The 15,770-nt window shown below is 50.9% G+C and overlaps 1 protein-coding gene across 3 annotated transcripts in view; it reads left to right on the top strand.

The window, feature by feature from the left end:
* TTC7A (tetratricopeptide repeat domain 7A) overlaps positions 1–15,770 on the top strand; it is a 109,163-nt gene that overhangs the window by 36,124 nt on the left and 57,269 nt on the right. For all 3 annotated transcript variants that reach the window (XM_039887227.1, XM_039887229.1, XM_039887228.1), the window contains 3 exons: positions 6,085–6,163; positions 6,972–7,129; positions 7,774–7,837. In XM_039887227.1, coding sequence (XP_039743161.1) covers positions 6,085–6,163; positions 6,972–7,129; positions 7,774–7,837 — 301 coding nt within the window. The remainder of the gene's footprint in view (positions 1–6,084; positions 6,164–6,971; positions 7,130–7,773; positions 7,838–15,770) is intronic.

Here is a 15,770-nt window from a genome sequence, read left to right as displayed (position 1 = left end):
GTCTGATGACAGGGTTCCTAATTGACCTGAAAGGACAGTAATGAAGGGCAGGGCCCTAGGATGCCTGGTGTTTGATTCCCCTTGCTGCCACCAGAGGGCAGCCGTGGACTCTGATCAGAGCCTCACTCCAGGCAGTTCTGAGGATGCCAGCTGCCAGGAGGGGGCACCTTTCTGGCATGGTTTTTTTTATTTTTTATTTTTTTGGAGCTGAGGTGGGGGATGGGGGGACAGTGGCAGCTGGGCCCAGAATCCCGGCTGTGGGGACTCTTGACTCTCCTTTGCAGGAAGCAGCTCTAAGGGTGAGACAGCAGGGGTGCCAGGGTGATGCAATGCCTGGGAAGCTGACTGTCCCTCAGTGGCCTTGACCTCACTAAGACCCAGTCTCTGGGCATCTCCCAAGAACACAAATGTGAGCCAACTCAGCTCCTTCCCCTGGAGTGGGCAAAGAGCCATTTCTCTTTGGGGTGGTTTTTTTCTCTTCTTTCTGCCTAGCCCTGCAGAATCCATTCTTGGCTCAGGGCCGGGAGTGAGCTTGGGCCATGTATGTTGAACCAGGTGAGATGTGTGTTTTGTGAATGTTCTTTAAAAAAAAAATTTTTTTTTTTTAATTACTAAAGCAATATGTGCTCATTGTGTCAAAACCAAACAATAGAGAAGGGAGCGTGTATGTTTTCTAAGGGAGTTCCCCAGGGCTTGGCAGGTTGTTCAGCCTTATGAAAGCTCTCTCGCCTTCTGCTATGCGTATGTGTGTGTTCACGCTTGTGCACACACATGCTTCACCTCGCCAGCTAGGTGCTGAGTCAAGAAGCAGCTAAGGCGACCTGGGCTGCAGATGGCTGTGGGGGAAGGGGAGCTCCACCGAATGAGGAGGTACCTTCAAAAATATAGCTTTCCGTTTGGTGTGACCCATGAGGGGTGTGTTCAGCCAGCAGTCGTGTCGTCTTATTCTCATCAGCCACCCCCAGTATCTACAGTTCCAGGGGAGGCCAGGAGGCGGATTGCTTTAAGGGAGATTCGGGGACAAAAATCACTCAGCAGTGAAGCCCAGGAGAGCTTCCTGCTGGTCTTTGTCACGCTTTGGGGCACAGGGAGACCTGAGGCCCACTGGAGACATACACTCTTCCAGCCTATCTTAATGCATAGCCTTTACTTATTGTTAGCACCCACTACACGCCCTACATCTCACTAGAAAGGACAACCTCAGTGCCCACAAGGGAAGTGTCACAGCCTTTTTCTGGGGCTAGGGGTGAAGAGGAGAGCTTTAGTTTTTAAAAATGATGACGTGGGTCCATGACAGGAGTGAACAGCTTGATTTTCACCTGACCTTGTCTCCTGATTCAACCCCCCAGCTTGTGGGATCTGCCAACTGGCTGTGCTTTTCTGAGTCTTTGACTGGAAACCTCTCATACAACAGCAGTGTCAGCCCTGAAACAGGGACTTCTGGTCAGGGTCGTGTGAACTTGTGTCTGTTTAGGTTCCATTCAGCCAAAAATCCCATGTAGTTTCTTATTCTCTGTTTCAAATCAAACTACCCCCCACCCCAATTTTTTATCGTTGTTGTTGAGCATCTGCTATATGTAAAACACTTTGAATAAGTTAAGAGTATGGCTAATTTAACAGCCTGAACTCCTCATGTGCAGGACTGTGAACAAGATACTCATTCACTCATTCAGTCTCTCGGTTTATTCCATCAGTATTTGGTGGGTGACTGTTGAGAACAAGACTGATGACCAGGTACTTGGTACGTAGTAGACACTTCATAAAGACGTAGTCAATTGAGTCCTGGGAGTCCTGGAGTTCTAAGGCGAGCAAAGGAAAGTATAACCATGGCAAGTCGAAAAACAGGTGTTGTCTTTCTCAGGGGTCTTTTTAGTTAGAGGGAAGTAAAAGTTGAACCCCTTGGTGCCTGCAATAAGCCCACCTCTCCCCTTGGGTAAGTGATGACCTGAAAAGGCAAACATCGTCTAGGCTTTAATTTTCTCATCAGAAAATGGGGAGTTTTTTATTCCACAATGATCTCTTGAGTGCCTTGTACATGCCGAGCATTGTGCTGGTACCTGAGATAACAAAGCCTGCCTCGCCAGCCTCATCAGAAGCTGCGAAAACTGAATGAGACAAAGCACTTTGAAAAGCCTGCACTGCTGCCTGCTGCTGACAAGGGGACTTACGGACTTGTCACTTCCCTGCCCATCCACACCTGGAGATCTCCCTAAGACGAGCTGTTTTTCTTGACCCCTTCCTGCACCCACAGCTCCTTTTTCTTTCTGTTCCTGGTCAGCCAGGCTTTACTTGAGTTGGAATCAGTGGCTTCCTGCCTTCCTCACATGCAGCCTGATTCTGAGCCAGGGTTTGTTTGAGGCCCTGTTTGGATATCGTTAAAAGTGGCAGCTTTGCTCAAAAAGGTCAGCATGAGAGACCAGAACAAAGAGATCTTTCAAGCTGGCCTCTCACGAGGCTCGGGAAAGCCCCCACTCTACCTGGCATGGGCGGCTTTAGACCTGGGTCAGGATTGCTCCGGCTGGTGGGAGAAAACCCTTCTGGTTTCTCGCTTTCCAGAGGAGTGAGCTGAGGCTGAAGGGCGTTCCCAACACCTCAGAGCAAGTCAGCGCCATCTGGGAGCCTAGCTCTCTCCCTGTGCAGCTCTGGCCACTAAAGCCTCGATGTTGGTTTTTCCCTATGGACATTTAATAAAATTTGAGATTTGTCCAAAAAGTACATGAGGGTGATTATTTCTTTTGCTAAAGAATTCCTAGGAGCTTATTTTGACCTCAAAATCCCTGATAGATTTGGAAATAGTAAAAATACACAACTTTTTGGACATAGGATCTTGTTAAAATGCAGTTCTGATTCCTTAATTGTATGTGCGTTTGGGGAAATAGGGTCTCTTCTAGGAGTCTGCATTTCTCCCACACTTTCTGGGGGTCCCAGTACTGCTGGTCTGGGAGCATTCTTCACATGTTGATGATGTAGAGACTACAGACTGAGAGAGGACCGTCCTTGCACTACAGTAGGAAGGGGCAGTGGTTCCTCTTGCTTCTGACCTCCTGGTAGTAGCCTGGGCCAAGCTGGCAGGTAGCCCACAGAGTGGAAAATCACTCACAGGTCCCAGCACCTACCAGCCTCCTTTACTCCTCTGGGCCATAGGATCCTACTCTGGGGCAGCCCAGGGTCCAGCCGCGCCTTAGCTTGTGGGCATTTGGCCCAGCCACCAGGGCAGAGCTCTCCCGCAGACTGAGAGCCCAGAGCCAGCCATTTCTTCCCTGCTGGGAGCTCATGCGATCTCTGCCTTTTTTCTCTTTTCTGGTGGTGTCCTGCGGTCCAACTCTGGGTTCTTTTCTAAGGCAGTGACCTCGGTGGCACCAGAGGGCCCCTGCTGCAGACTTCTGCTTGGACTAGTAGGGGCTCCCGGCCTGTCCCCGGGTATGGTTTGTCTACCAGGGAATCCTATTCTTTCGTCCTATGTGGGGACGGGGAATGATGGAAAGAGAAATATGGACACAAAGCTGAAGTGCCTCCTGGAGGTACTTCTGTCTCCTCTTCCCTACTCCTTAACTCCCGAACATTCATGCAAAATAATGGGGCCAATTAAGACATAAGCAATATGATCTTTAGGACCTAAATTAGAGTAGGAAAGGAAAATAATATTTAGTGAACCTCTAACACATGCTTCCTGACAGCACTGTGAGCAAATGAGGAATCTTCCTTGTACAGATGGGGAGACTAGGACTCGGAGAGGCTGCCTTGCTTCCCAAGATTACAGATTTAGGATCTGGCTGCAAAGCTGGGGTTTCTGTGTCTGGTCGTCCCTGTCTTTGTAGCATAGGAGAACTGGAAGGCACTGAGGGTCATCTAAACCAGTGGTTCTCAAACTCGAGTGTCTGTTGGAACCCTCTGGAAGCTTGATAAAACTTGTATTCCTGGGCTTCACCCTAGAGTTTCTGATTCAGCAGGTCCGGAATGGGGGCCATATAATTTGCTTTTCTCATAGGGTCATGGGATGCTGATTGTGCTAGTCCAGGGACCACACTTTGAGAACCTGTGGTCCAAACTATTGTTTCTCCAAGTGTCAGAAGAGTAGCTCTAGTGATTCACAAGGTGGTTTTAAGTGCTACACAGTAACACACCAAATCCATGATTTTGTGTACCTTCAATTAAGGTGAGAGATCTACGGAAGTATAAAGAAAAGTATTACATAAATAACTGATGGTATGCAGCTAGTAGCAAAAATTGTAAATATGGTATGCAGGTAACACAAGTCTGGGAGTTGCTGATTTAAACTGACGGCCTGATTTTATAGGGGAGGAGACCACGTACAGCCCACAGAGGTGATCCCGCCTCCCTGGCCCTCTTGACTATCAGTAGCAGTGGCCACACTTGAACCATCTAAGGGCGCTGAGGTGCCCTGCCCTGCTTGCCCCTCCCAGGTATTCAGAAGCTCTTGGCATGCTAGGGAAGACTGTTGTGACTCTGCCTCTATCCCAGAGGTCTTTGTCTCCATTCTCAGCCCTACAAACAAGGGTCTGTGTTTATAATGTTGGTAGTTTGTACATTTTGGGCTTGCTTGTCTGAAACCAGATGTCCCAGAAGGCAGGGAGGGGTTTGATCTAAAAACCCGTCCTTTTATGGCTCCAGACCCCGAAGCCCCAAGGAATCTGTTTCATGCATGAAAGTTGCAGGAGGGACTCACATGAGTTTCCTGGCTGCCACCTTTGGCTTTTCACCCTCTGTGATCTTTTCATTTCTTAACTTGCTGGCCCATCAGCCTCTGCTTTCCATTTCGTGCTGTGATCCAGCGAACCCCTAGAGCAGATGAGAAGGGTCGTCCTCAGACATCGGCTGAACACATGCTGAGCACATGCTGTGAGCCAGGGGCTGTGCCAGGGCTGAGCTCAGGAGCCAGACGAGCCCCCAGGTCACGAGGGGTCAGCCTGTAAATAGAAAATGACTGAAAAATGTCATGCTTGCTTCAGAAGAAGAATTAACAGGTACAAGAGTGACACAGCATGAGGAGGGACCTGGGACAGCTGCAAGGAGGAAGTGATGTTGGGAAGGGTTTTTAAGGGATAAACAGGAGAAAAGCTAGTTAAAGAAGTGAGAGATGCCTGTGCCAAAGCTTGACATAGGGAACCATGGTGGGTCATTCAGAAAGGACTTGAATGGTGGGAGATGAGATAGGAGAGAGGCAAGAGGCGGAGCCAGACAGCCCCAGGATACCCGCTGAAGGATTCTGTAAGCGCTGAGGGAACCAACAAAGGGGCCAATGTAGGGAGGAACAAATAACTTTTGCATGTTGGGTAGACCCCTCAAAGGGTGGTGAGAGCAGTTTTTCAAACTACAGTCCAAACTACAGTCCAAACTACAGTCCACTAAACTACTCTTAGTGGGTTGCAAGATCTGTTTAGTGGGCTGCAGCCAGCATTTTATAAAAAGGACGTAGAGAGAGACACAAAATAAAAAATAGAGTGGATTACACATAGTAGAGATAGGTGAAATGTCAAGAAACTTGCTTCAGTTTTAGGTAAGGAAAGTGTGTGAATGTACTGGATCGCAATGTCAAATGTATTTTTTATAATGGAGCACACTTTAAAAAGCTCGAAAGTGAGTTTAAGGCACAGAGGGCTGACTAGAGGGTGTGAGACTCACCAACGTGATTATCCAGGTGATGCAGGCCAGTCTAGGGCCCTGGTGGAAGGGACTGAGAGGTGAGGATGAATTCTGGTGTTGACCAGATGTGGAGGCTGAAGATGGAAGATTTGAAACCAACTCGATTCAGAAAGTCTGACAGCAGCGCAAGGCTCCTAGGCCAAGAAAACATCTTATTTGAAACAGTGGATCTTGGTCCCTTTCCGGTAGCAAACTGGAAGCTTGAGTTTCAGGGGGTCTGGGGAGAGGGATCCCTCAGTTCTTTGGTGGCTGGTGTCCTGGCCTTCTAGGGTCCTGGTGTTAGAACTCTGACCTTCTGTTCCAGTTATTGAATGTTTTTAAATAAAACTCAGGCGGGCTTCTAGTGCCTGCAGGTTTGTTGAGGATGCCTTTATAGGAACTGGGCTGCTAATGACCTTGCTTCTGCTGTCTTCTCAATAGGAATATCGTGAAAGGCATGAGAGAGCTCCGGGAGGTCCTACGGACTGTGGAGACCAAAGCAACTCAGAACTTCAAAGTGGTAACACGGGGGAGGCCTCAGGGCTGGGCTCTGGGTGCTGGGTGCTGGCCGTGGCCGGTTTATTCCAGGGTCGACTTCAGCGGGAGACAGCAGAAGTCCTAGCAGGCAGCCCCTGAATCCAGGATGTCGATATAGCACATGCACACTTCTGCTCTCCCCATCTGTGCTCGTGGCAGACGTTGTTAGTCTCAGCGTTCTCTCCCACTAAGCCCAGGAAGCACCCTCAGCATCTTTCCCATCATAGCACTGCAGGGGGCCCCTAGCCTTAGATCAGAGTTGAAAGCTACTGCCACCCTTTCTTATTAGCAAGGTGGTGTGCTAATTCTTATGAATTTGTTTATGATCTTAGTAAATAACCTAGACTCCTCTTTGCTGTTCCAATTTAGGCCTGCCTTCTTAGGCTTTCATTCACCCCAAACCAGAGCTTGGTTCTCGCTTTTGAATTTCTGGCCATATATCAAAAAAGTATCTAGTAGAAGGAGCTGCCTCTGCCCATGGCTTTATGCTCTGCAAGTTCCTGTGAATATACTCAGAGCTGTGCTGGGCTTCATGGGGTCAGCAAAAGAAGGAATGCACCTTTTGCCTAGGGGAGGAGAGAGGGTTAAAAGTTGAGGAGCCATGGAAGGCCAATAGAAGGGATAGACAGCCTCAGTGCGGGAGGGGGTTCCTTGGGAATGGAATAGTGGGCCTCCTGAAGGGGTAGCACTTTGCAAAGTGGGGACATTTGCTGAGAGGTAGATGGAGGGCATTCTGGCCATATCGGGAAAGCCAACACGTACCTAAGCCTGAGCCCCTCCCTCTCTGCCAGATGGCGGCCAAGCACCTGGCAGGGGTCCTGCTGCACTCCCTGAGTGAAGAGTGCTACTGGAGCCCCCTGTCCCACCCTCTGCCCGAGTTTATGAGCAAGGAGGAGAATTCCTTCATCATGCAAGCCCTGCGGAAACCTCACCTCTACGAAGGCGACAAGTAAGCTCTGCTTGCCCTTCTGGACCACGCCAGCCTCATGCCACAGCTAGGGTTCGGCCCCCAGTGGCGGCCCCTCTCTCTTCCCCATGCTTTCCTCCAGCTGCCACCCAGCTAGCTCACTGCCAGACAGGCCCTTCACTATCATCAGGAGCCAAATAGACCAAAGAAGGCAAGTTTTGGTTGGAGGTTGGCAGGAAATTCCTATAAGGCATCCAAAGTCACACAAATTATTAAGGGAACACCTGCCTTCCTGATAGTCTTACTGAATACACCGTCTCTCTTGTTTGTGCCAATAATTGAAGGTGGAGGTCTGTGACAGCCTAGCAGAGCTTCTCTCTCGCTCTGCCCTGCACCTTGCCCCAGCTACCTGATGCAATGCTGGATGCAGGAAGGGCTATTTCTTCCCCTGGAGCATCTGCAGTATTTCTGGCCAGCCTGCCCACTGCAGCCTTTCAGATCCATAACTCTGGGGCACGATAAAGAGCTGCAGGTGGTATCTGGTGCCTGTGAATTATGCAGGAGAGGTTCACCTTACCAGAGCTGGTGCTGACTCCAGGACAGAAGGGCCAGTGTGGCAGGCGTGGCAGGCCAGCGGTGCTGCCTGAGGGCCGTACTGGAGCCAGGCCTTGTTTTGTGTCTTTCAGCCTCTACTGCCCGAAGGATAACATTGAGGAAGCCCTCCTGCTGCTCCTAATCAGCGAGTCCATGGTAAGCCCCAGGGCCCTCCTCTGCCCATGTGGGGTAGGGCTGCGGGCTCGGGCACAGGCTGCCACGTCCCAGCCACGCTCTGCCACCAGGGATGTCCCTGAAGTAGCGATCTTGGATCTGCTCCCCACACAGGGATGAGGCTTGCTCACTAGCTTTGAGTCAAGTGCACAAAGCTGCATTTGGAGACCTAGGTCCTGTCTCCAAATGAGTAGAAACTGAGCTAAAAAGTCCCCACCCATTTCTTCTGGGATTACAAGAGATGGTTATCAGCATGTCAACGGTAAGTACCCATTGAACAGATCTGTGCTGGGTCCTTGACCCACGTAAGGGGGTGGAAGGAACATGGGCTTTCAAGGCAGAAGGCCTGGGTTCAGGTTCCAGCTCTGCCACTCGTTAACTGAGGGCCCTGGGCAAACCACCTAATCCCTTTGAACCTCAGTTTTCTCACCTATAAGATGATAGTCATTCCCAGAGGTAAGTGTGCCTGCAGAAGAAATTCACTCATTTGTGAAACTATCGATCGATCGTCATGTACTTTGTGCCAGGCTCTGTACTAGATGCCGGAGTCACAGCAACAAACAAATAGAGTGCAGCCCTGCTCTTGTGGAGCTTATGTCCTAGTGAGGGTGGTGGCCTCAGAGCTTAGGAGCCTCGGGTTGAGACTAGGTTTTTTAAAATGATGCATCTGAGAGCAGTGTGTGGAAGTAGAGTTTAAGAAACCAAGTCCCCACAAGCTGGATCCCTGAACAGCCAAAAACAAGTGTTCCTTTGGACACTCAGGACCGTGTGATGCCAGGGCTTATTTAGAGAACTTCGGTCAGTGGGTTACCTCCAACTCAAGCAAAGAAAGATGCTAGTCTGGGGGACAAGAGATTGTATTCTTCCTCAGCCAGGCCTGGTCCATTTGGATTCCGGAGGCAGATCTGATTTTCATTGGAGAACGATGTGCCCCTCACAGAGAAAGCACCCTCTGACCACAGACTGAACTCGTTTCTAATTATGAAATCTCAGACATAGACCATAAATAAGTACCCCGTCACTGCCCTCACACACCTCAGTTAGCTACCTCATCACCTAAGCTCTAAAGTGAGACTGCACCGAAGTCACCTGTCTAGGGAAACACCAGTCATTATTGTCACTTTCCTGTACTAAGGGTTACAATGAGGTCCACAGGTGGAAGGTCAAAAGGTGAAAACAGGAACATTTCTTAGGTCCTTTCTATGCCAAGTTCCAAGGTGATTATCTCATGTAGGTAGGAATTATGTTGAGCCATATGAAAACTTAACAGTTTCCTATGGTCAGTCTAACACTAATATGTTCCTGTCTTACAGATGAGATAAGTAAGGTCCAGGGCAGGTACATGTCTTGGTCAAGGTCACACTCTAATAATCCTTGCAGCCATGAGTTGATTCACACCTGTCTCCCTAAATAGCTTCCAAAGTACTGGCTGGGATCGAGGCACTCTGTCTCCCCGAGTATTTCCTGTGACCTCTGCTTGACCTGGGTGCCCAGGACCAGAGTTCAGGTGCCTTTCCGTTAAGGTTATTCCCCGTCAAACCTCAAGCTGCCCATAACAAGGTAGAGAATGGCCTTTTGCTAAAAGATGGCCCACACTTGGAACCAAGGTAAATTTTCCTAATTTTGTGGTTTCCCTCCATGCAGCCTTTCCCTTTTTCGAGAGGCTGAGTGGCGGGCCGGCCTGCCCTGGAGACTCAGGGGGTCCAGGCCAGCAGGCCAGGGCAGTACCCTGGGAATTCCCTGTGGCACACAAAGCAGAGGAAGTGCTCAGATGCTGAGTGCACTGCCGCCGAGAGGAGGCACCTCTCCCAGGGCTGACTGGTTTGTTTCCTCTTGCTCACACCCAGCCTGTCACACATTTAGAAACTTTGAGAGTTTGAGAGAGAGCTTTGGTGATAGACTGAGCTTTGGTGACTCATCTACAGAGGGCTTTCCACCTGGGATCTGGATCTGGCTTCTGTGGCTCAGAGCACTTTCTCCTAGTGACCAGACTGACTCTGGCTTCTCTCTTGTGCTTTTTCACACCTTCCTTCCCTGCAGTCACAGCCTCAAGTAAGTGTGGGCATCAGGCCCCGCTGCTCTGACCCCTCTGCTGAACTGTGAGGCTCAGTTTGGCCTCCACGTACCTGGGGGTTTCCCTCGTCTCTCTTTGACACTAGCTGGATTTGGCTGCAGATAATAGGGAGAAACCTCTAGAATTAGCAGTTGGCGGCGGTGGCTGTTACTCGTGTTCTCCCTAATATCAGAACTCATTATGCTGCAGTAAAAGTTGTTCCAGCACAGCCAGCTCAGCAAGCATGATCCTAGCTCTATTCCTCCAGGATCGCCAGGGCAGCTGCTCCAGGAAGGGGTGTTTGCACGTTTCCTGAGCACGTCAGCCCCCTGTTTTGTAGTTTGAAACTCAGAGGAAAAGCCTGCCTGCATGGGGTCTAGGTGTGGGGCTAGTGCCTTGACTACGGTTTTTGTTACAGGCTGACTGTGATCAGAATGAATGAATCCTTGTCTTTCAAGAGGTAAATTGAAACCTTACCAATGCTTCAACAGAAACACAAGAGATATGAGCTATAACTGGTTGAAGATTTGTGTTTTGGACCCAGTTTTGAGTCTTTGGGTCTGAAAGAGCATTTTAAAATCCATCCACCCACCCAGGCATCCAATCTTGTTTGAGCAGCTGCAATGTGCCAGGCTGTGCCCAGCACTGGAGATACAGTGGTAAACAGTTCAATCAGAGCCCCGTCCCAGGCGTACTCCCACCCGGTGCAGTATGCGCTCTAGAACATGGAGGAAACCGTAGTCCCCAAATCAGAAGGAATTACCCCCATCTGCTGAACCCTAAATGCGTATTTTAGTTTTTGAAAGACCCATGTATTAAAACCAGCTTGATTTTCTCAAACAGTCGGGGAACCAGGAGATATGGGAATCTTAGCCATTTCTAAAATACTGATCTAGGGGGAAAAAAGTACTGATCTAGGGCATAAAAGTATGTGCGACAGCAAACTGAATCTTCAGGTCCCCGTTCATTCAGCTGTTGGAAAAGTTGCTGCTGGCGTCAGGCTCTTGTGAACTGAAAAGGCAGAAAGGCCTGGTAGTGAGTGATGGCGGGGTCAGGGGGAAGCCTCTGGAGACTGGGGCCCACAGGTTAACTCTAACTTTGTGCCATGGCCAATGTCAGGCATCGGCAATTTGAGTCTTGAATTTGCCATTTACAACCTGTGCGGCCTGAGCAAGTTTCTTACCTTCCTGACCCTCCATTTTTGCATCTATGAAATGGGGTTATTAGGGCCTCTCTTGCAGGGGTTTGGGCAGATTAAGAAAGTGAACACGGTGCCTGGTACGTTGTAGGCGTTGAACACGTGTCTGTTTTGTCATGATAAATACTTAATTCTGACTCAGTCATTTTAGAAAACATTTAGGTTCAGATCTGTTTGGGAGAAAAATTGGCTTGAGGATACCATTTGGGGTTTTTTTTTGTTTTTTTTTTTTAAATGCTTCCTGGGCTTGATTCCATGTGGGACTCGGTAGACGAGCACAGATTGTTCCAGCTCTTGGCTCCTGGTTTGCTGTCACACGGGGCCCCACTCTGCTGCGGGCTGTAGTGGTAAAGGGTCTGATCACACTGCCAGCTCAGAACACTCAGTTCAATACAGAGGAAGAGCCTCTCGTCCTAGCTGGCAGGAAGAGCTGTGATTTCTGCCATAGGAGGCCAACGTGGCAGGAGAACGGGGGCTGGCGTGAGCCCAGCCTGGGTCACTGGGCAGATGGGACATGTCACAGAGCATGTCATTTCTCAGCTCTGTGGATGGGCAGTTCAAGAACCGGTGGTACTTATGTCTGCCAGTGGGGGACGACAGCACGAGCGGAACATGACGGCATCCCCCAAGATGGGGCAAGCGTCAGGCACAGATGCTGCCAGGAGAGTCTTTTCTAGGACGATTGCTGTGGGATATCAGCAGCAGGCCCTGAGGATGGGTTCTTGGCCAATGGAGAGGCTGCGTCTGAGAACAGGGCTGAGCTGGGCCCTGGTCACGTTGCCCAAGAAGCTTGCATAGAGGTGGCATCTGTGACCTGGTTGGGAAGGCCCAGCCTTGAGTTTAGCTTTGATCCTCCCAAAGAGCCATGCCGGGCCTGTGATAGCCTGGATGAGCCTACTGGACACTCTCAGAAAGAGCCAGGGGGTGAAGCCATAATGTCTAGGTTCTAATCTGGGTCCTTACCATCTATCTGTATGCCTTGGGGAGCCTCCTTGGGCCTCGGTCTTAGGACAGTAGTACATGAGAAGGTCATCGTGGAAATTATGAGATGCCACTTACAAAGTGTCCACAGGTTAGTTCTCTTTCCTTCTCTCAGCCTGTTTCTGTACAGAGTTAAAGAGGAGAGATATGGCTGGGCAGGAGTGAAGGTCAGTGCTGTCTGGGGCCCTGCGGCCACCAGAGGATCAGACTGGGGCTGGCAGAGGAGGCCCACAAGACAGCAGGAGAACAGGGCAGCAGAAACCTCCCTTGACTCTTGGGACCTTGCACAAGTTAGTTCACCCACTGGGGCTCAGTTTCCCCATCTGCAAAGGGGCCATAGTGGTTTCATTCTGCCCCTCCATGGGGTCACTGTGAGGCCAGAGGAGATGATGGACATGAAAATTCAGCTCCTAAAAGGGTAATGCATGGCATACACATAAGGGATGGCTATTTTAACAGGGATCACCTGCCTTAGGTTTCGCCGGGGCTGGCCCTCCTGGGGAAATGGCCATTCCCTTGTGGACCTTCCTATAAGCCCCCTTATTTGCCTCCTAAGTACTTGAGGCAGAGACCAGACATGGATCACGGTGACTGTGATGAACCATTGGATAATGGAGAATGGGGAAGAGCACGTTACTTTGACTTTGCCTCTTTTGAGCTGCCAGAAGGTCTGGGGTGCATGTCCTTTAGTCTGGGGGAGGCTGGCCCTGGGAGGACAGCCAGAGGACTCAAGACAAGGAGCAGGGACAGCCCATGAGCCCTGCCTGAGATTAAATATATGAATTGAACAAAAGCAGGGCATCCCTGGGGGTCAGAGGCCTTGGGGGTGGGCCTGGGGTTCATGCATGGAGAAACCAGGGGAGAATATTCTGCCATTATTCCAAGACTAGTAAGGACTGTGATGGTGAGAAGAATATTTAGTGACTGTGTGTTGCTTTAAGGGTCACAGGTGCATTCACATCTGTCACTGTATTTGATCTGGAAGATTTCCTAGTGAGGCCATTTAAATGGTGGAAGGAAAGGAGTGGCTGGAACTAGTTCAAGGCAGGCTGTTTATGGAGCAGGGAGGCATTGTGTGGCTTGAGCATGGTAAGCCCATGGGAGGAGGGAGCAGGACAGCTGGGATACCCGGACAGGGACTTGAAATCCTCAGTGTCTGAGGCCCTGCCCTCTGAGGCTTGCTCTGGCCCCTGAGCTGCGGGTGAATTCCTACCCTGTTGCTCCCCCCACAGCTTCCTTTTTTCTGCCCTATTTCACCCACCCCGCCCTGTTGCCATGGTTACCTACTTAGGCACAGCCCAGCAAGCACTGGAGCATTTCACCGCAGCCCTGCCCCGAAGCCATAGCAACCGCTGGGCAAACTTCTGCTTTTGGCTTTCCTTTGGGGAACCACACTTCCCTCTTGGCACAGGCTCTAGGTCCTGAAGGACCCCTGAGAAGTACCTTTCCTGCTGTCTCCCCGTTGGGAGCCCCAGTCCCCTGGCCTAGGAGATGCTGCTGCCACCCCCTCTTCTGTGCCTGTTCTTCTGACCTAATTCACACCCAGTACTAGAAATTCGCCCCTCCCTTTCCTACCAGACCCACCTTAGGAGATGCTGTTCTCTTAAAGGTCAAGGTCTAGGGCGGACAGGAGGAAGTTCCCACAGCTGGCCCGGAAACCTTTTACATGTCACTCATTCTACACACGTGGACTGAGTAAAGTGCTGTGTGCTAGCCTGTACTGGGAGTCTAGAGACATGTCCCTACCCCAGGAACTGGTGAACCAGTTGAGGGTGTGGAGGTCGCTGTGTATGTCCCGTGTTGAGGGAGGATGAGGGGGGCTCAGCCTCACTTGGCGAGATAAGTCAGGGATGGCGCTGAAGGGGCACATACCAGAGTTGAGTTGTGAGGAGCCAGTTGACAGAAAGAACAAAGACAAGTTGACAGAAGAAACAAAGACAGGCTTTGGTGAGGATAGGGAACTTCAGGGAGTTCTGTGTGGCCAGGGAGGACTTGGGAGCTGGGGGGTGGGGGAGTGGGGGAGGAGAAGCTGGTGTGGTGGACAGATGGGGCACATGGTGAAGGGTCTGCTGCGGCAGCCACAGAAAGAAAGCTGGACTTTATCCTGGGTCAGTCAGGGGTGGAGATCCTGGCAGAGGCTACTCTTCAAGGACAAGCCAACCAGAGCTAAGGCCTATGGTGACAGCTGGCTGCTCACCAGCCCCAGAATGAGAATGGTCTGCATGGGCAGGTCCCCAGACCCTAGCTGTGCCTAACTAGGCCTCTCTTTCTGCACCACAAGAAAGCCACCCTGAAGGCTGCCTGCCCTAGCCTCTGTCCATCGGGATCTCTCTCCCACAGAATTCTAGCTCAGATTCCACTCGGTATGTGCCTATATATTGCTGCTGAGGGCAGAGACTGTGTCTCCCATCCTTTCATTCCCTAACACACCCCCCACATTACTGCCTGGTGGAGGCTGCCTCTCCAGACCCCATCCTGGGTGGTCAGAGCTGGGGAGCTGCTGGAGGTGAAGGCTGGAGGTGGAGGATTGGGGAGGAACACGGCCAGGCACAGAGCGAGTTTTGGAGTTTTGTGTTCCTACTTAGCTCAGTGAGATAGCTCCTGCCAGGCATCTCCTTGAAATTTCTTCTCCCTTCCTGTTGGTGCTTATGTGGGTGGATTTCACCAGGAAGGAGGGGGCTTTCTCTGCCACTTTCCCTCTCCAGTCCTCTCCCTTAACCCTTTGGAGTTCCTGACTGGCTCTTGTTTACCAGGCTGGCATCAGGGCTTAGCCTTTCTGGGGATCTCCTGGCCTCTCGGCACCCTCTCCTGGGGCCGGTCCACATCCATGGTGGCGGTGGGCAGCCCTTGGCTGTTGTGGATCCCCAGCCACTGGCTTGCCTTACTGCCTGAAATGCCCCTGTGGGTGAGTCACTTTTTTGGATATTATAGGCGCTTTGGCTTCCAGAAGCCTCAGTGGGAACACACTTCAGGCCTGCATAGTAGGACATCCGGAGCCCACAGTCCAAAGGTTGTTGGGCTTCTGGTTCTGCAGCCATTTGGGAGCCTCAGCCCCAGACCTGGAGAAGCAGGTAGTAGTCCTGGCCAGAGGGAGGATATGAGGCACATCTGTGGACAGGAAAGATTGTCTAGATCTGACCAGTGTGATCTGGGTTTTAAGAGCCAGCAGTTTCTTTTACTCTGTCAGGAAGGCGAAGTCCTTGGTTCTGAGGTCCTGTGTCGGGAAGGAGAGGAGGGTGAGTCCCAACACATGGAGGGGCTTCTAACCCTTCTGCAGAGGCAGGGGTATGCTAGGAAGAGAGACCCCTTGGGCAGAGGGAGAAGAGATAAGAGCGGAGGATGCTGGGAGCAGCCAGCAGGAGCATCTGGGTAGAATCCAGCTTTGCTTCAGCTCAGGTCATCCTCAGAGTGTATGGGGGATATTGGGGGGAGGATGCAGGGGCCCCAGAGCATCCCAAGCCTGGTCCTTGCTCAGAGACCCCCATAACTCCTATTCAGCTACTCCCAAGCCTGAGTACTATCCCTAGGGTTGAATATACTGGAGGATGGGTGGAGCATGCCACAGGTCACAGAACTTGAGGGTCCAGAATCCCGGATGGTGAGATTTCAGGCTCAGTGAGAACAGAGCTCCCCCTTCATATTGCACAGAATCGCCTAATCCTAAAGCACTCTTTCCCTGGGCC

Source organism: Pteropus medius, unplaced genomic scaffold (genome assembly GCF_902729225.1).
Source record: "Pteropus medius unplaced genomic scaffold, Ma_sr-lr_union100, whole genome shotgun sequence".
Taxonomy (NCBI): Eukaryota; Metazoa; Chordata; class Mammalia; order Chiroptera; family Pteropodidae; genus Pteropus; species Pteropus medius.
Note: the sequence above shows the minus strand (reverse complement) of the source record. Positions and strands in the feature narration are given on the sequence as shown.